Consider the following 20,822-nt stretch of genomic DNA (forward strand, 5'->3'; position numbering starts at 1 on the left):
GTCGGTCATTAAAATAGTGACCGAAAGAAGGTTCGGTCACTAAAATAGCGATCGAATCAAGTTCGGTCGCTAAAATTTAGCGACCGAAACATTTCGATCGCTATTCTTTTCCTTAAAAATTCCACTCTGCTTTTTTTCTTTCTCCCGAACCCTAGCGTTTCGATTCCTCTTCTCTTCTCAGCTGCAATCTCTCTCTTCGATCTCCTCTCCATAAGGATTTGGATGACAACACTATACTCTCCTCATCAATGGGCAGCAGAGAGATCTTGAAATTATCCAATCTACACGAACCACTCCCTATGTATAGCAATGGATCCAATTCCATTATCAATCCATCATTAATAACAAAACGGATTAACAGATTCTACACATGTAAACCCATATCCAATAACACAAACCTTCAATTACTGTTAATTAAATCACTTAATGGATTTGTCCCTTAATGACATAAATCTAGGTGTTACAAAATAATGTGTCAGTCTACCAACTAGCAATATAATATCCAACAAAACAAACCCCTTCTTCACGGTATAATCATCATCTGTGTCATGGTCATAGTGGCAAAGTCATCCAATTTGTTTCCCAACAAAAAAAATAAAAATGACTCTAACTTACTTTCATGCAAGTGAATGGACCTTGTGTGTATATATATAGAAGCTAAGTATGGTCTTTCCTTCAACTTATCAATCTAGCTAATCTTCCTTAATCACTCTATGACTATCAATTGTGGTTGCAAGGGTCGTTCTAATTTCTCAGAGCATGCTATTTTCTTCCTAATCATCTTATTGTTTAGCATTAGAGCATGCTGTGATGATCATCCACATGCATCTAAGAGGAGCAATTGCTTGGAGACTGAAAGGATTGCTCTACTTGCCATTAAGTCTGATTTGTATAATTCTGATCACTGGCTTTCTTCTTGGAGTGGTTATGACTGTTGCAATTGGAGTGGAGTCACCTGTGACGACACCAATAGTCATGTCATTATGCTTGATGTTCACTATCCATTAGATCAATATGCTTCATATCCCGGCAAAAGTAAGGTAAATCCTTCTTTGTTTGAATTGAAGCATTTAAAATACTTGGATTTAAGCTTCAACAACTTCGCAAACCATGTGCCTAGTATGATTTCTTCGCTTGTCCATTTGGAACATCTGGATCTCTCCAATGCAATGTTTGATGGATTAATTCCTCAACAATTGGGCAATCTTTCTAACCTACGCTTCCTCAACCTTAGTAATTGTGATTGGCATCCTCCACTATGGTCAAATGACCTAAGTTGGCTCTCCCACCTAACTTTTCTAGAATATCTAGACATGAATTGTGTCAATCTCTCTACAACGACTAATTGGCTTCACCAAATTAATTTTCATAGACTAGAACATCTTTCTTTCTCAAATTGTTGGCTACCGGATGCAATAGAAGTTGGCACAAATATTTCAATGAAGGTCACTAGAAAGTTGAAGCATTTGGAATTAGCTGGTAATTCTTTAACAAAAGTTTCACTAAATATGGAAAGTCTTTTTCATCTTGAGTATTTAGATTTATCTCGGAATCATATCACTAATGTGATGCTTTTGAGCATGGCCAACCTTAGTTGCTTGGAGCATTTAGATTTGCATGGTAATCAGATCACTGGAGAGATATTTCTGAGCATGGGCAATTTTATCCACTTGAAGTATTTAGATTTGTCTGATAATGATATCAGTGGAGTGATACCTCTGAGCATGGGCAACTTCTCTAGCTTATTACATTTGGATTTGTCATATAATGGATTGTTTGGAGGTATACTGGATGCTTTTGGTAAGCTCACTAGCTTATTACTTTTGGATTTGTCATATAATGAATTTTATGGATGTATACCATTTGTTTTGGGTAATCTCGTCAATTTGGAGGAATTACACATATCTGCTAATAATATTTCTTGTCAAATACCTGGAACCATTGGCAGACTTCACAACTTAAGATATTTTGATGCATCATGGAATAACTTGATGGGGCAGATTCCATTGAGTTTGGGTGATCTATGCAACTTGGAGGTTTTGGATTTATCTGGAAATAATATTGGTGGAGAACTAGCAAATCTATTTGATGGTTTATCTAAATGTCCACAAGGATCCAAGTTACAATTCATATACATTCGTGGCAATAAGTTAATGGGGCATATTCCATTGAGTTTGGAGGATGATCTATGCAACTTGGAGGTTTTGGATTTATCTAAGAATAATATTGGTGGAGAACTAGCAAATCTTCTTGATCGTTTGTCTAAATGCCCACAAGGATCCAAGTTACAATCCTTATCCATTTATGACAACAAGTTCAATGGGTCACTCCCTTCTAGTCTCGGACAATTAGCTCAATTGAAATACTTGGATATCTCATTCAATTCATTACAGGGCAACGTGACAGATGCTCACTTTTCCCAACTCACCAACTTAATGAATTTGGATATATCTTATAACTCTTTGAATTTGATTTTATCAGATGATTGGCTTCCTCCTTTTCATGCTCACCGGATTTATATGAGCTATTGTCATTTGGGAACTACATTTCCTTCCTGGATTCGCACACAATCAACTTTGAAAGTATTATATTTATCTGGAGTTGGACTTTATGGAAATATCCCAAGTTGGTTCTCAGATTTCATTTTCAATAATTCACTATTTGGCCTTGACATAAGGTCAAACAATTTGAATGGTCAGATACCTTCTAGTTTGCCTACCTTTATGGATCTATCAAATAATTTCTTTGAAGGAACAATTCCATCGAGCTACACAAATTTTAAAGATGTTCAAGTATTAAAGTTGTCTAATAACCATATTCATGGTAGTTTGCCGGCTTTCTTTTGCAATTTCACTAATTTATGTACACTACACCTATCCAACAATTACTTATCAGGTGAAGTCCCAGCTTGCAATGGCTCATATCCAATTCCTTTGAAATCCCTACACATGAACAATAATAAATTTTCTGGACCATTTCCTCCTGCCTTAAGAAATTATGAAGAATTAATTGTTCTTGATCTCGGTGGGAATAAATTTACTGGTGCAATACCAAAATGGGTGGGAAGGAGCTTCCCGTCGCTAAAGATTCTTCGTTTGAGCTCAAACTCATTCCATGGTGCTATTCCAATGAGTATAGGAAATCTTGCTTTCCTCCAAGTTTTGGATCTTTCATCCAACAAACTTACTGGCAGTATACCATCCACCATTGCAAATTTTAGTTCTATGGCTGTAAAACATAACTACGGTGATCTTTGGTGGTCAGTCAACTATTATGATTTTTATACGAACATATATGATAATATTATAATAATTGCAAAAGGGTCCACCAATGAATACACTAAAGCTCTTAGTGCGGTGGCAAGCATAGACCTATCAAACAATGAGCTTTCTGGTGAAATTCCAAAAGAGATCACGAAGTTGCATGGATTATGCTTCCTCGACTTATCCAACAACCATTTGATAGGAAGGATTCCAGAAAATATTAGTGCCATAACGGAATTAGAGTCTCTTGACTTGTCGATGAACCATCTCATGGGTGAAATTCCTTCCAATCTATCTTCTTTGTACTTCCTCAGCTTCTTGAATCTCTCCTACAACAACTTGTCAGGAAGAATCCCAATAGGCGGTCAATTTTCAACCTTTCAGGACTCAATCTATGCTGGCAACAAGGGCCTTTGTGGTGTGCCACTCCCAAAGTGTCCTGGTGATGATGCTAATCATTCACCATCTCAAATAGGAGAAAATGAAGAAGGTGAGAAGCTTGAAAGAGTTCTGAATTATACCTTCATTGTGATGGGGTTCATAGTTGGTTTTTGGGTATATTTTGGCATGATTATGATGAAAAAGTCCATAAAAGTTGCTGTCTTCCAGTTGGTGGACAAGATGTATGATTGGGTGTATGTGCAACTCTCGCTGAAGATTGCAAAGGCAAAGCTGAAGTTGAAATGGCAAAAATGAGCTCAAGCCCTTGAACTTTCAAGTAGCAAATAGGGGATATGATTGCTTCCTTATTATATAGTTGATAGATCATATTTAGTTGTTGTGAATGTTATTGTGTATGATGAAAGTGTGGTGTGAAAGTTGAAACGATAAAAGCTGAAGCTATAGCATGGTTGTAGTAACCCTTTCTTCACTGAAGGGTAATGCTCCTTTCTTCTTAATTAAGTTTGATTCTGAATAGTATCCAGATCATCCAGAAGATAAGCAAGCAGTAGTTGAAGAATTTCCTCTCTGAGGAAATTTGATAATCTATCTTTTCTTTAGTCTTCATTTTCATTTTGAGAGGTTTATTGTTAGTGAAAAAAAATTTTAGTTAAAAATTAACCTCATGAATAATTGTGATTGGTGCTGGAGGAGTAGTATGAGCTCGATTGCAAGATAATTCTACAAAATAAGACTCTGACTAAACAAAGCATTGATTCAAGGAGACTTTGACTTTACTCTAACCACATAGGTGAGTTTTGTACGTAAAAGAAGACAAAGACATGTCATATTCATATTTAAATGTATTGTGGAAAATATTGAATGATGCCACTAATCTTAATTGTTCCTAACAGTTAGATCGCGATTTGGTAAGTCGGCAAAATAAAACAGTGAAGGTGATGAATATTGAGTGTCCTACAGAGGTGGAAGACGTCAAATTAAAGATACTTGTAATACTCCGATGAGAATTAGGTTGGGTGCCGATGGAGCATGACAAGACTACTTCGACGCTCAAATTAAAATAGAAGCTTAGGGAAGATGAAAAACAATGGAATAATTTGGAGAAAAAAGAATGAAAAACTGAATCACCTCCCCTTGTTTTGTGGAAGAGTTATCTACAAAGATTTTTCATACCTCGTGCATTTCTTGACCACGAGTCTCAATTAAGAAATCAGCTAATACTTGCACTTTGATGGTTGTCCAGGATTGGTACTAGATATAATATTCGCTGAACTTCGTCATCCATTTGATGAGTCACCCTGAGCTCTTAGACTTAATCAATGCCCGCGACCTAAAGCAGAGTTGGTGGCACAATGATAAGATGCGATAGGAAATAAGGTTTCTCCAAAGTGGAATATCTAGTCTCCGCGTCCTTCAAGAAATGACTAACGAAATACACGGGGTGTTGAATACTACCCTCTTGTCGGAGTAGAACAACATTGACAGCTTCTTCAACGGCAGCTAGGTAGAGTCATAGAGTTTCTCCTGTAAGGGCTTAAACAAAAGAGACAATTACATCAAATAAGATTTGAGTTCCACAAAAGCTTGTTCACACTTTTTATTCCACTCAAATCGTGTTGACTTCCGGAGGATTTTTGAAAAAGGGTAGGCTTTTGTCGTCCGATCAAGAAATGAACTAGGAGAGTGATGTGATTTGACCTGCCAATCTCTTTGTCTCCTTATGACTCTGAGGAGAAGACATGTAAAGTAATGTTTGCACCTTTTCGAGATTAGCCTCAATTCCTCGCTTGATCATAATGTACCCAAGGAAACACCCACTCTTGACTTCGAACATGCATTTGTTGGGGTTCAGTTGGAGATCGTATTGACATACAATACTACAAATTTCCTCAATGTCGTTGATTAAGTTTTCGACTCGGACACTCTTGATCAAGATGTCATCCACATAGATTTTCACATTTCTACCTAATTATTGCTTTAACACCCGGTCCATTAGTCATTGATATGTGGCCCATGTATTTTTTTAGTTTGAAGGTCATGATAGTATAACAAAAAATTTCGTCAGAGGTGACGAAACTAACCTTCTCTTGATTTGCAACTGCTAAAGGAATGAGAGAGGTCCCATTGAACCAATAGGTGTTCCGTTGGGGAGTACATCTGGGGCTTGATTCAGGGGAGAAATTCTATGCAAAAGTTGTTATATTATTTGCCACACTAATGCTTGAAAATCTTCTCATGACATGGTGATGACTTTTCCACGAGCTATGTCTCCTGCGGTGCTAGGGCCTTCGATAATTTTTTCCTGTTCCACAATCTTAGTATCTCAGTTTATGTGAGAAAAGGAATTCCAACAAACGACACCAATTTTGTTCCTGACTGAGATCGCGGTTTAGTGAGTCAGTAAGATAGAACAGTAGAAATGGTGAATATTGAGTATCCTAGAGAGGTGGAAGACGCCAAAGATATTTGCAATATTCCGATGAGAGTTAGGATGAGCGCCAAGGGAGCCGGCATGGCCATTCTGACGCTCAGGTTAGAATAGGGACTTAAGGAAGATGAGAAACAATGGAATAATCTAGAGAGAAGAAGAAAAAATTGAATCACCCCCCCCCCCCCCCCCCCCCCCCTATTGCATGCTTTCTTCAGCGTTTAAATAATAGCCTAAAAGAGCATCTCCACGTTTACAATTCAAGAAGAACAGATCCAACAACCGTTACTCGTTTTTCCATTCATTGCATGCCACATGTATGTAGGAGGATATCTAGGGAGACACCCTTATTATTGTCCTACACTCGCTCGTGGTGTCATACTCATGAATATTCACAGTAACCGTCAGTGGATCCCTATAGGATGACTAGGCATGTGAAAGAGTTGAGGAGGCTATGTCCTCTAGAGTTGGGGTGACCAATGGCGGAGCCAAGTATAATTCTACCTGGGCTTTAGCCCGGGGGCCCTAATGGATTTAAAGAAGAACTATTAATTAAATTTACTGTAGAAAAAATAAAAAATATATGTGAAAGAAGAAGATAGCCTGGGAGCTTTCGATCAAATCGGGATTAGCCCGGAGGCTACAAAATTTTTGGCTCTGCCATTGGGGGTGATCGAGTTGATGAAGGAGTCGAGGAAGATATGCCCTCTAGAGTTGAGGAAGATATGTCCTTTAGAGTCAGGATGACCAAGTTGATGAAGCAGTCGAAGAGGCTGGGGTTGTATCCTCTGGAGTCTGATTAGTTGAGTCGATGAAGGAGTTGAGGATATTATGTCCTCTGGAGTTGGGGTGACTGAGTTGATGAAGGAGTCAAGAAGATTGTGTCCACTAAAGTTGAGGTGATCGAATTTATGAAAGAATGATCAAAATATCAAACCGAACTGAGGATGTCAATATTCACTATTGGACCTCCAATGAAGAAATATTAAATTATAAATCAATTTGACAATTGTAATAAAACATAATAAAGAATATTTCTAGTCCCTATCATAATCGTAGTCAAGGCACCGAAAGATTTGTGATGCTGATTTGCATTCTCATTTTTAAGCCCAACAAACTTACTGGCAGTATACCATCCACCATTGCAAATTTTAGTTCTATGACTGTGAAACAAAACTGCACTGATTTATTGCGTTTGGCTATCGATTTTATTATCATTCCTATGCCTACCTGCCGAAGGGCGTAGAATATGAATTCAGAGATAACATTCTTATAACTGCAAAAGGGTCGACCAATGAATACACTAAGGCTCTTAGTGCAGTGGCAAGCATAGACCTCTCGAACAATGAGCTTTCTGGTGAGATTCCAAAAGGGATCACGAAGCTACATGGCTTGTACTTCCTTAACTTATCCAACAACCATTTGACAGGAAGGATTCCAGAAAATATTGGTGCCATGTCAGAATTGGAGTCTCTTGACTTGTCGATGAACCGTCTCATGGGAGAAATTCCTTTGACCTATCTTCTTTGACCTTCCTCAGCTTCTTGAATCTCTCCTACAACAACTTGTCAGGAAGAATCCCAACAGGTGGTCAATTGTCAACCTTCAATGACTCGATCTACGATGGCAATAAGGGCCTTTGTGGTGTGCCACTTCCAAAGTGTCCTGGTGATGACACTAATAATCATTCACCATCTCAAATAGGAGAAAATGAAGAAGGTGAGAAGCTTGAAAGAGTTCTGAATTATACCTTCATTGTGATGGGGTTCATAGTTGGTTTTTGGGCATATTTTGGCATGCTTATGATGAAAAAGTCCATAAAGGTTGCTCTCTTCCAGTTGGTGGACAAGATGTATGATTGGGTGTATGTGCAACTCTCGCTGAAGATTGCAAAGGCAAAGCTGAAGTTGAAATGGCAAAAATGAGCTTAAGCCCTTGAACTTTCAAGTAGCAAAGAGGGATTGCTTCCTTATTATATAGTTGATCATATTTAGTTGTTGTGAATGTTATAATTGTGTATGATGAAAGTGTGGTGTGAAAGTTGAAACGATAAAAGCTGAAGCTATAGCATGGTGTGATGATGTTATTCTATGATATTTTTGCTCTACAAAAAAAAAGAAGAAAAATAGAGATGTAATTTAATATTTTGAACATCTTTATGTAATGGTCATTTTGGTAATCAATAATCAGGCAACATATTAAGTATTATATACAGTACTTTGGTGCGTCATTAATTAATTACTTGTAAAGTTTTTTTTTCATTCTCACAAGAATCTAAATGTTAATTTTTTTTTGAGAAAAAAAAAGAAGTCAAACAGTATGAGAGAGTTCTACCGCAACAGAGTATTGAGATTTCAAACAATCTCCATGCTCCAATTGAGGATGAAATGAGTTCGATTAATAGAAAATTCTGGTCTGATTCAACTGGAAAAAATTGAGGATCTACGTAGCAAATCAAACCCAAATTTCAAAAGATCCAGTCCTATTGCATGAGTTCGATTTGAATGCTGATGTAGCTTAAGAAATGGGGAAAATGTCGAGTTCTTCATCCCTTTGCAGAATATACACATCCAAATAGTTTTATTATAACAACGAGATGCCCATAAATTTAACTACAGCAAAAGCAAACAAGAAATACAACAAAAGTTGCATAAAAGCCCAGAAAGAACTGCATCCACTCATCACTTTGTTGTCTCAAACTCTATATCTGCCATTGGTCTTCAAGGAACAAGCCCAAGGTTCTGCATCACTAAAAACGCATTGCATAAGATACAACAATACTAAAAAAACTGGATTAATTTTTAGAATAATCTTAAAAATCCATCTGGAGTATCTAAATTTAGTTGCAAATTATATAATTGGAGAGGTACCTTTAAGCATGTGCAATTTTTTCCCCTTGTAGTATTTAGATTAATTTATCTTGGAATCATATCACTGGAGAGATGCCTTTGAGCATGAACCACCTCACTAGCTTGTTACATTTGGATTTGTCACCTACTGGATATTTTGGACATATACCAGATTTTTTGGGCAACCTTGCTAGCATATTACATTTGGATTTGTCATCTAATGGATATTTTGGATGTGTACTAGATTTTTTGAGCAACCTCTTTAGCTTGTTATTGTTGAATCTGTCATATAATGAATTTTCTGAACATATATCAGATGCTTTGTGCAATCTCATCTATTTGGAGGAGTTATTCCTATCTGATAATAATATTTCTGGTCAAATATCAGGAAACATTAGTGGACTTCACAACTTGCTGCATTTTGATGCATCAATGAATAACTTGATGGATCGATGGGGCAGATACCATTGAGTTTGGGTGATCTATGCAACTTGGAATCACTTGATTTGTCTAAAAATAATATTGGAGGAGAACTAACCTATCTACTTGATGGTTTATCTAAATGTCCACAAGGATCCAAGTTAAGGTACTTTAACATTAGACATAATAAGTTCAGTTGGTCAACCCCTTTCAATCTCGGGCAATTAGCTCAACTGCAATATTTGGATATCTCATGAAATTCATTACAGGACAATATTATTGATGCTCACTTTTTCCAGCTCACCGACTTAATGACTTTGGATACATCTTATAACTCTTTGAATTATATTTTGTTAGATGATTGGGTTCCTCCTTTTCATGCTTCCTGGATTGATATGAGCTATTGTCAATCCTCGATTCAAACGCAAACAACTTTGGCAAGATTATATTTATCTGGAGTTGGACTTTATGAAAAAAAATTCCAAGTTGGTTTTCATTTTGCAAAATTTATGTATTCATCTTGATGTCAGCTCAAACAATTTGAATGGTCAGATACCTTCTAGTCTATCTATCTTTATGGATCTATCAAATAACTCCTTTAAAGGAACAATTCCATTGAATTATACAAATCCGAATGCCATTCAAGTATTAGAATTGTCTAATAACCATATCAATGGTAGTTTGCTTGCTTTCTTTTGTCATTTAACTATGTTAAAGGCACTACACCTATCCAACAATTACTTATCAGACAAAGTCCTAAATTGCAATGACTCATATTCAATTAGTTTGCACTCCCTGCACATGAACAATAACAATTTGTCAGGATCATTTCCTTCTGTCTTAAGAAATTGTGATGAATTAGTTGCTCTTGATCTTAGTGGGAATAAATTTTTTGGTGGAATATCAAACTGGGTGAGAGAAGGATATATAATTTAAGCCCTTGAACTTTCAAGGGAGTGGAGAGGGATGGCTTCCATGTACTTACTCATATTTAGTTGTGAATGCCATTGTGTATGATGAAAGTGTTGCGTGAAAGTTAATAAAAGGTGTAGTTTGCATGGTGTAATGATGTATTCTATAATGTTTTCTTGTTCTATGGCCATAGAATAAAAGCCAAATCACTATAAGATCATTTGGCCAACACTTAATTATTAAGTGTTTAGTAATTTATTTCTTCCGTAGACTTTTATTTTTATTTTTTAAAAAATAAAATTTATTAGGAGTGAAATTCTAGGTGGAGATAAGATACATCTGATGTCACAGCATCAAGATGCACAATATAAAGCATATTCAAAGTGGAATGGTTGTAGAATTCCACTTGAAGACTTGCAGTCTCATGGTGAGGGAATAAAGTATGTTTGATAGATTTTGGTGCAAAGACTTGTGATGATGACTTGCATTCTCATCTTGTGAGGGAATAAAGTATGTTTCGTAGATTTTGGTGCAAAGACTTGTGATGATCTCTTGCATTCCCATTTCATGAGGGAATAAAGTGGTATGAACTCAAATTCTTGTTTTCTAAACATGAATTCTAAAGTTGTATGAACTCAAATAAAAGAAAACATGCTCAAGATCTAGTATCATTGAAATTACAATGTAACAAAATTAAATTATTGAAATAGACGGTGAACCTAAATGCAACAAAATTGCCATCGTCTTTGTCTGATCCACATAATCCATGTGATCTTGCGAAGAAGCAATAGGCACGGATCTTCCGTAGGAATTTGACACTGTACCCTGCTCATTAATGGGTAGCAGGGAGATCTCGAAATTATCCGATCCTACGGGGACCACTCCTTATATATAGCAATGGATCAAATTTCATTATCAATCCATCATTAATAACAAAACGGATTAACAGGTTCTACACGTGTAAACTCATATCCAATAACACAAACCCTCAATTACCATTAATTAAATCACTTAATGGATTTGTTCCTTAATGACATAAATCCATGTGTTACAAAATAACGTGTCAGTCCACCAAATAGCGAGATAATATCCAACAAAACAAACCCCTTCTTCACGGTATAATCATCATCTGTGGCATGGTCATAGTGGCAAAGTCATCCAATTTGTTTTCCAACAAAAAAAAAAAAAATGAATCTAACTTACTTTTGTGCAAGTGAATGGACCTTGTGTGTATATATATATAGAAGCTAAGTATGGTCTTTCCTTCAACTTATGAGTCAATCTTGCTAATCTTCCTTAATCACTCTATGACTATCAATTGTGGTTGCAAGGGCCGTTCTAATTTCTCAGAGCATGTTATTCTCTTCCTAATCATTTTCTTGTTTAGCACTAGAGTGTGCTGTGAGGATCATCCACATGCGTCTAAGAGGATCAATTGCTTGGAGAGTGAAAGGAGAGCTCTACTTGCCATCAAGTCTGACTTGTATAACTCCGACAACTGGCTTTCTTCTTGGACTGGTACTTACGACTGCTGCAAATGGAGAGGAGTTTCTTGTGACAACACCACCAACCATGTCATTAGGCTTGATCTTCACTACCCACTTGATCGATATGCTTCATCTCCTAATAAAAGTAAGGTAAATCCTTCTTTGTTTGAACTGAAGCATTTAAAGTACCTTGATTTAAGCTTCAACAACTTCTCAACCTTGGTGCCTAGCATGATTTCCTCGCTTGTCCATTTGGAATATCTTAATCTATCCTGTGCCAACTTTGATGGATCAATTCCTCAACAATTGGGCAATCTTTCTAATCTACGCTTCCTCGACCTTAGTTGTTACGATTGTTATTCTTCACTATGGTCAAATGATCTAAGTTGGCTCTCCCACCTAACTTCTCTAGAATATCTAGATATGAGTTGTGTCGATCTCTCTTCAGCAAATAGCTGGATTCACCAAATTAATTATAATGGCCTCGAACATCTTGCTCTATCAAATTGTTTTCTACAAGATGCAGTAGGAGCTAATGCAACTACCATGAAACCCAATTTGCTGAGTAATATTTCTATGAATGTAAATGTGAAGCTGAAGCATTTGGATTTAGCTTATAATTCTTTAACAAAAATTCCATTTGATATGAAAAGTTTTATCCATCTGGAGTATTTAGATTTATCTTGGAATTATATAATCGGAGAGATACCTTTGAGCATGCGCAATTTTATCCACTTGGAGTATTTAGATTTGTCTCAGAATCATATCACTGGAGAGATACCTCTGAGCATGGGCAACTTCACTAGCTTGTTACATTTGGATTTGTCATCTAATGAATTTTCTGGAAGTATACTGGATGCTTTGTGCAATCTCGTCTATTTGGAGGAGTTATTACTATCTGATAATTATATTTCTGGTCAAATACCAGAAAACATTGGCAAACTTCACAGCTTGAAGTATTTCGATGCATCAATGAATAACTTGATGGGGCAGGTACCATTGAGTTTGGGTGATCTATGCAACTTGGAGACTCTCGATTTGTCTTTGAATAATATTGGTGGAGAACTAACAAATCTAATTGATGGTTTGTCTAAATGTCCACAAGGATCCAAGTTATGGAACTTTAACATTCATGGCAATAAGTTCAGTGGGCCAGTCCCTTTCAGTCTTGGGCAATTATCTCAACTGCAATTCTTGTATATCTCATGGAATTCATTACAGGGCAACATGACTGATGCTCACTTCTCCCAGCTCACCGATTTAATTGATTTGGATATATCTTATAACTCCTTGAATTTGAATTTATCGGATGATTGGCTTCCTCCTTTTTATGCTGAGATGATCCATATGAGTTATTGTCATTTGGAAACTAGATTTCCTTCCTGGATTCAAACACAAACAACTTTGGAAGACTTATCTTTATCTGGAGTTGGACTTTATGGAAATATTCCAGGTTGGTTCTTGGATTTCATTTCCAATAATCCACAATTTGAACTTGACTTAAGTTCAAACAATTTGAATGGTCAGTTACCTTCTAGTTTATCTAACATTATGGATCTCTCAAATAACTCCTTTGAAGGAACAATTCCATTAAGCTATGCACATTTTGATGGCGTTCAAGTATTAAAGTTGTCTAATAATCATATTTATGGTAGCTTGCCGGCCTTCTTTTGCAATTTCACTAATTTATATATGCTGCACCTATCCAACAATTACTTATCGGGCGAAGTCCCAAATTGCAACGGCTCATATCCAATTAATTTGAACTCCTTGCACATGAGCAATAACAATTTGTCTGGACCATTTCCTACCGCCTTAAGAAATTCAAAAAAATTAATTGTTCTTGATCTCGGTGGGAATAAATTTTCTGGTGAAATACCAAAATGGATGGGAAGGAGCTTCCCATTGCTAAAGATTCTTCGTTTGAGCTCAAACTCATTCCATGGTGCTATTCCAGTGAATATTGGAAATCTTGCTCTCCTCCAAGTTTTGGATCTTTCATCCAACAAACTTACTGGCAGTATTCCATCCACCATTGTAAATTTTAGTTCTATGGCTGTGAAACAAAACTACACTCATGGTCTATTGCGTTTTAGTGGCAACTATTCTGGTTTTCATGGATGCGAATCTTGTGGCTACTTTTCGAATGGTGACATGGGCTATTTGCTCGATGATAACATTATAATAACTGCAAAAGGGTCGACCAATGAATACTCTAATGCTCTTAGTGCAGTGGCAAGCATAGACCTGTCGAACAATGAACTTTCTGGTGAGATTCCGAAAGAGATCACGAAGCTGCAGGGATTGTACTTCCTAGACTTATCCAACAACCATTTGACAGGAAGAATTCCAGAAAATATTGGTGCCATGTCAGAATTGGAGTCTCTTGACTTGTCGATGAACCGTCTCATGGGAGAAATTCCTTCCAACCTATCTTCTTTGAACTTTCTTAGCTTCTTGAATCTCTCCTACAACGAGTTGTCAGGAAGAATCCCAACAGGCGGTCAATTGTCAACCTTCAATGACTCGATGTATGTTGGCAACGAGGGCCTTTGTGGCGTGCCACTTCCAGAGTGTCCTGGTGACGAATCTAACAATTCACCATCTCAAGCAGGAGATGATGAAGAAGATGACAAGCTTGAAAGAGTTCTAAATTATGCTTTCCTTGTTATGGGGTTTATAGTTGGATTTTGGGCATATTTGGGAGTCATATTCATGAAAAAATCCACAAGGATTACTCTCTTCCGGATGATAGACAAGTTGTACGATTGGATGTATGTGCAAATCTCGCTAAAGCTTGCAAGAGCTTAAGTCGAGATGGCAATAATGAGTTTAAGCTCTTGAACTTTCAAGGATTGAAGAGGGATCGCTTCCTTACAGTTGGTCATATTTAGTTGTTAATGCTAAATAAAAGGTGAAGTTTGCAATGATGTTTTCTTGCTCTACCATAAAATTAAATAAAAGATGTTAATATTAACACTTTTTTATATATCCAGTATACATTGGTCATGCATGAACTACGTGAGTTTTGAATCCTAATTATTTACTATGCCCTCGAAGGCAACTTTAATATTAACACATAGAATGGTTTGGTATGTCATCAATTAATTACTTGTGAAATTTATTTATTTTCGTACTCACAAGAAAATAAATATTATTATTTGTTTTTTATTTAAAAATTGACAAACGGTGGGAGACACTCCTACCATAATATTATTACAGTAAGTCTAGTTCAAATTACAAAGTATTGAACAAAAATAAGAAGCTGAATTACTTGAAACAGGAACAATGGAAAGAGTATTTCTGAGCATTCGCAACTTGAATCATCTGATAAGTGTTTCCACAATCAAGTAGTGTAAATCAATAGATGCATTTGTTCCAAGCTTCTATTTTCAATTCTTTTTAAGAAAAAAAAACTATGAATTCAGCAACACCATCGCAATACATAAGAAACACTACAACGCTAGCAATAAGGGTTAACTGACATATCCAATTGACAACTTGAGCAATCCCTCCTTTACTTATGCAATGGTCTAGGATTGAGCTAGTCGACATGCTATAACTTAATACATATAAAGCCAAGCTACTACATAAATTCAATTTGTTAACTCGAAATTAGCAACAAAAAATAAAGCATCTGATGTCACAGCATCAAGATGCACAACATATATAAAGCATATTCAAAGTGAAATGGTTGTAGATTTCCACTTGAAGACTTGCAGTCTCCTTGTGAGGGAATAAAGACTTGTGATGACGACTTGCATTCTTATTTTGTGAGGGAATAATAAAGTATGTTTCGTAGATTTTGGTGCAAAGACTTGTCATGATGACTTGCATTCCCATTTTGTAAGTTACGTGTGATTCTTTCTCCGAGGGTAGACTGACTCCTAGTCAATGCCACACAGTCAACCGGGGGTCACTCGTGCTCATCGATTAAAATTTAGATGTTTAGATTTTCAACTTCGCTCAACTAATTCTAAATATAAATAATTTTTTAATGATTTTTTGTTATATACATAAAAGGGATTTTATTTGTCTCATTTAAAATTTAAATTTTGATATTTTTAGAATTTTATGGTGCCACACACTTGTGGATGATCAGGTCAGTACAAATTTCTAAATCGATAAATAACATTTATATTTCTAATTTTTTAAAATAAATGCTACAACAAGACTTGACTTTAACTCTAACCACATGACTTGGTTTTGTAAATCAAGACAAGGGCAAGTCTTAATCATATTTAAATGTGCTACAGAGACATATTAAATTATAAATCAAAATAATAATTATAATAAAATATATATATAGCGAAGATTATTTTTAGTCCCAATCACCATCATCATAATTAATTAAGGCATTTGAAAATTTCTTATATATATCTATTTGAAAATTTCTTATATATATATATATCTATCTATCAATTTGTTAATATTTTGTGGAAGTTAAAGCTAGCAAACCCCTTCTTCACGGTACAATCAACCTAAATCATTCAATTCATTTTCTAAAAAAAAGAGACCTTGTGTATATATTTCCAAATCAATAAATAACATCTATATTTCCAATTTTCCAGAATAAATGCTACAACAAGACTTGACTAAACAAAGCATAAGGAGACTTTGACTTGTACTCTGACCACATGACTGGGTTTTGTAGACCAAGACAATTAGGGCATGTCCTATTCATATTTAAATGTGCGACAGAGAAATATTAAATTATAAATCAAATCAATAATTATAATTAAGGAAAACATAACAAAGATTATTTTTAATCCAAATCACAATCATAATAATTAAGGCATTTGAAAATTTCTTATGTATATCTATCAAGTTGTAAATATTTTATGGAAGAAAGGAGAGCTCTACTTCCTATCAAGTCTGACTTGTATTATTTTGATCATTGATTTTCCTTTTAGATCGATTATCAGTGTTGCAAGTGGAGAGGAATATAATTGAATTGTCTGTGATAACACCACCGGTCATGTCAACACATTAAGACAGTGCAATAATGGCCTTAGGAAGAACCTTTGAAATGAAGATATTATCAAAAATCTAATTTCTCATTCCCTTGATATCTAGCAAGATCTATCAAAGTCACAAGGCACAGAAGAAACAACAAGCATTGATACTGAACAATTAATTAAAACTGATTTCCCATATGTAAAAACAGATTGGATGATCACTTTACTTTGTTTAAAAGCTTACTCTGGGCACTCTTTGCACAAGATTTCCATGAGTAATTAAGGCTTGTGATACTTTATAAATTTTTCAAAGATTGGGCCACAATCATAGTTAAGGCATTTGAAAATTTCTAATGCATATCTATCAATTATAAATATTTTGTGGAATTTAAGCAAACCTCTTTTTCATAGTATAATTATCATGTCATGATCATATATATCAACATAGTTATCCAATTCATTTTCCAACAAAAAAATAAACTTAGTTCCGCGCAAAATTGAATGGACCTCGTGTGTGTGTGTGTGCGTGTGTGTGTGTGTGTGTAAGCTAAGTATGGTGTCTCCTCCGACTTATGATTCAATCAAGCTACTCTTCCTTGATCACTACACGAGTCATAAGCAAGGGAAAGGGTTGAAAAGGCGGAAAAGGATCTGACCTGAAAATGGAGGTTCGGGTCGCGACCGTCGGGGTGCAAGCCAGTCGGCGGCGGCCTTCCAGTCGTCCATGACATCGGTGAGGACGACGCTGCGGTTGGGCTTCCGATAGCGCTCCGCGAACTCATCAGTGCTCAGAGCCCCGCCGGCTATGCGTTTTTGCTTCTATTCCGCCTCTTCGTCCACGGGTCTATTTGGTAATTAAAGTAAGGAAGAGGAGCAAAGCATAAAAATTACAAAATATGCATTTCGGAGTAATATTTAAAATGTGTTCCGGCGTTTACCAAATTAACCCTCGGAAGTTTCTAATTTCTTGACAAATCTTTTATAGAAAAAATGAGGATTATTATGAGTAATTAAGCTTGCGGTAATTTATAAAATTTTCAACTTCGCTCAATTAATTCTAAAGATAAATAAATTTTTAAATCTAGGATGTATTATATATATTTTTATTTATTTATAAGTGATTTTATTTGTCTCATTTAAAATTTAAAATTTGATCTTTTTAGAATTTGATCGTGCACCGCACTTGTGGATGATCAGGTCGCTGCAAATTTCCAAATCGATAAATAACATTTATATTTCTATTTTTTTTAAAATAAATGCTACAACAAGACTTGACTTTTACTCTAACCACATGACTGAGTTTTGTAAGTCTAGAGTTCGAATCCTGGGGAAGGCAAAAATCTACTTCCAGGGGTGGAAAGTCCAGATGAGTAACGACACGGTCGACGAGCCGACGGTCGACGGTCGACGACCACAAGGGTCGCCCTAACGGGCCGCCGAATGGACCGCCAAATGGGCTGGGCCGGATGAGTAACGACACGGTCGACGAGCCGACGGTCGACGGTCGACGACCACAAGGGTCGCCAAATGGGCCGCCGAATGGACCGCCAAATGGGCTGGGCCGGGTCGTTACAATTCAAACGTGACTTTCAATTATAAGAAGCTAGAAATTTTCTATGCAATACAAATATTTCCATGTTCAGGTAGTTTCTGCTTAAGTACATGACTTCATAACTACAAGTTATTTCCTGTTTAATTACTAAGAAAGCATGCAATGATTTCCGTTGTTTTGTGAGATTAGGTATGTACTTACTAAGCTTTGCTTATAGTTGCATTCCTTATACTGCAGATAGAGGTAAGAAAAAGTGTTAAGCAACAGGAGGCAGCAGGAGCAGTGTTCGATGTGTGTGGCGGCGGAACCGCGGATTAGAATAAATAAATGAATAAACACCTTATATCAATTATGTATTTTATATCAATGGCTTCCGCATGCATCGTAAATTGAACAGTTGTTTTATTCCGTTATAAGAATATTCCTTTTGATAGAATTTATCTATTGGATTTTCTACCAATAATTTAATAATGATAAGATATACGTAGATGTCAGCCTGGAGTGTCGGAGTCTCAGTGATTGAATTTGAAGAAATATCATTATGTTATACATAAAGCACTTACGCTAAATCTATGTGATTAGTGGCATATTTGTTAATCATCAGCACATTGCTAGCATGATCCGAGGTATTAATATGTTTACAGTGCAGAAACCATGTCGAAGACCGCATTCTAGAAGCCAAATATGTTCTCAATATTCCCATCTTAGACAACTAGCAAAGCTTTCGAGAACAGATGGTAGTACACAATATGACGAATCTACTTAACACAAGATGAATTCTTCAAAGCTTGGCATTCTACTGAGAAGGTAGTAGATCGCATTTACCTTTTTTTAGTTTATCTCCCTGAACCCGCAAAGACGTCGAGCAATCCACAGCAACTCCACCACGTCGTCGGATGAACTACCACTGGAGGAGGCGGAGTAAGCTACATGTAACAACAGGTCATTCAGTACAGTAATGGAGATAGATGAAATTAGCTCCATAAAAATTAGGACTTTAGCACCTCAGTAGTAGTTAAGGACTCAGCTTTGCCACTGAAACAACGATCTCCATGACTCTCATCGAGTTGTTCTTCGACCGTCGCATGTGCATCAGTAAGCAGCACTTCTTTAACTTGGACTTCAGCCAAAGCAATCTCATCGCCTTGCCTTTCCTCTTCAGCCAAAGCAGCAATCATTTCGACGGGAACAGCAGATCCCTCATCTTCCTTGTCATATTTAGTATCACCTTGCCTTTCCTCCTCAACCGAAGCAGCAATCTTTTCTACAGGAACAGTAGATCCCTATCTTCCTTGTCATATTTAGTATCACCGTGCCTTTCCTCTTCAGCCAAAGCAGCAATCTTTTTGACAGGAACAGCAGATCCCTCATCTTCCTTGTCATATTTAGTAGTTTCGACAGGGGAACCCTCGGATTTAGGAAAGAACTCCGTGGTAGAGCTAAAAATTGTTTCCTCTATAACAATAGAAGATTCTTCCTCCTCTAGGTCGTTCTCGACCAAGACCACTCCTGGAGTTGATCCATTAAAGGCAACGGGTTCAGATCCAGGAAACTCTTCGGGAGATCGAGAACAATGGTGCTCTCGAGGCGATGATGATGCAGAGGAAGAAGACGGCGTGGATCCGCCATCGTGTTCATTGATCTCCTCAGGCGGGGGCGGCACCCCATCGTCGTGATGCCCATGATCTGAAGAATCAAATACACAAACAAAAAGAATTCAAGCAGGCAAACTACGAACGGCGGAGAAAGAAAACGAAGCGACGACCATTAGGAGCAACATCCGCGGCGGTCATCTTCTTCTTGCGCTTAGCCGCCTTCTTCTTCTTCGGCATGACAGAGTACCGGATAACGATTTATACCCTCCTCCTCCTTCCGTGAATCCCAAAGGTCGGCCCTTTATCGGAAATCGCCGGTCAAAATCGAAACTTTGCCGACAAAACAATAATGCGAGGCAAAGTAGGAAAACGGAGCGATCTGGGAAGTTGAATAGAAAATTTCGGAAGGGATGGGCGGGAGATTTGACTAGAGGAGAAGGAGGGCAGCAAATTGAAGGCGGTGGATGCCCTACCCCCTACTGGAACTGCAGCGCCAATCGCGCCCGTCGTCGTCGCCGTCGTACGCGAAGGCCGTGGATTTCCTTCTTTTTGTCTTATTCCCTCCTACTCCTTTACGTTGCACGACTGCAACCGTTGATTCGAAGCAAAATATAAAGGGAACAGGAGTGATGAGACGTTGCAGTTGCCCATTCTGCAGTTATGGCACGATGGTGCATGATGCAGCAGCAACACTCAGTCCACGTCCCAAGTCTCCACCGCCTTAACTATTATTGTGCACACGTTCACGACACATCGCTACTCTATATTCATTGTGAAGTACACAATTTACTATACAACGAAGATGTGTCATGGAGGATAAGAAATGTTATACGTACTTCCAAAAAGCTCAATTGAAGTGTCAGAATTGCTGTTCATGCAAAGGGCAGGCATCTCCAGCTCCTAACATGGGCAAGCTTCAGCTTTCTGAGTCAGCGAGCATATCTTTGCCAATTTAG

At 37.1% G+C, this 20,822-nt stretch overlaps 1 protein-coding gene and 3 pseudogenes across 1 annotated transcript; 3 read left to right on the forward strand and 1 right to left on the reverse strand.

Annotated features, from left to right (window-relative positions):
- Positions 1–713: 713 nt before the first annotated feature.
- On the forward strand, positions 714–8,277 carry LOC141835542 (uncharacterized; annotated as a pseudogene).
- Positions 8,257–9,886, forward strand: LOC141835543 (uncharacterized; annotated as a pseudogene).
- LOC141836385 (uncharacterized) lies at positions 8,631–20,381 on the reverse strand. The gene is made up of 5 exons (XM_074723865.1): positions 20,037–20,381; positions 19,588–19,957; positions 19,276–19,420; positions 19,097–19,197; positions 8,631–8,834 (listed from the first exon to the last, which is right to left on the reverse strand). The coding sequence occupies exons 1-4, from the start codon at positions 20,101–20,103 to the stop codon at positions 19,108–19,110; spliced, it is 672 nt and encodes a 223-aa protein (XP_074579966.1). The 5' UTR covers positions 20,104–20,381; the 3' UTR covers positions 8,631–8,834; positions 19,097–19,107.
- On the forward strand, positions 11,562–14,621 carry LOC141836148 (uncharacterized; annotated as a pseudogene).
- Positions 20,382–20,822: the final 441 nt, after the last annotated feature.

Source organism: Curcuma longa, chromosome 10, assembly GCF_044706935.1.
Source record: "Curcuma longa cultivar G26 ecotype Majalengka, Jawa Barat chromosome 10, ITB_CL_G26_1.1, whole genome shotgun sequence".
NCBI lineage: Eukaryota > Viridiplantae > Streptophyta > Magnoliopsida > Zingiberales > Zingiberaceae > Curcuma > Curcuma longa.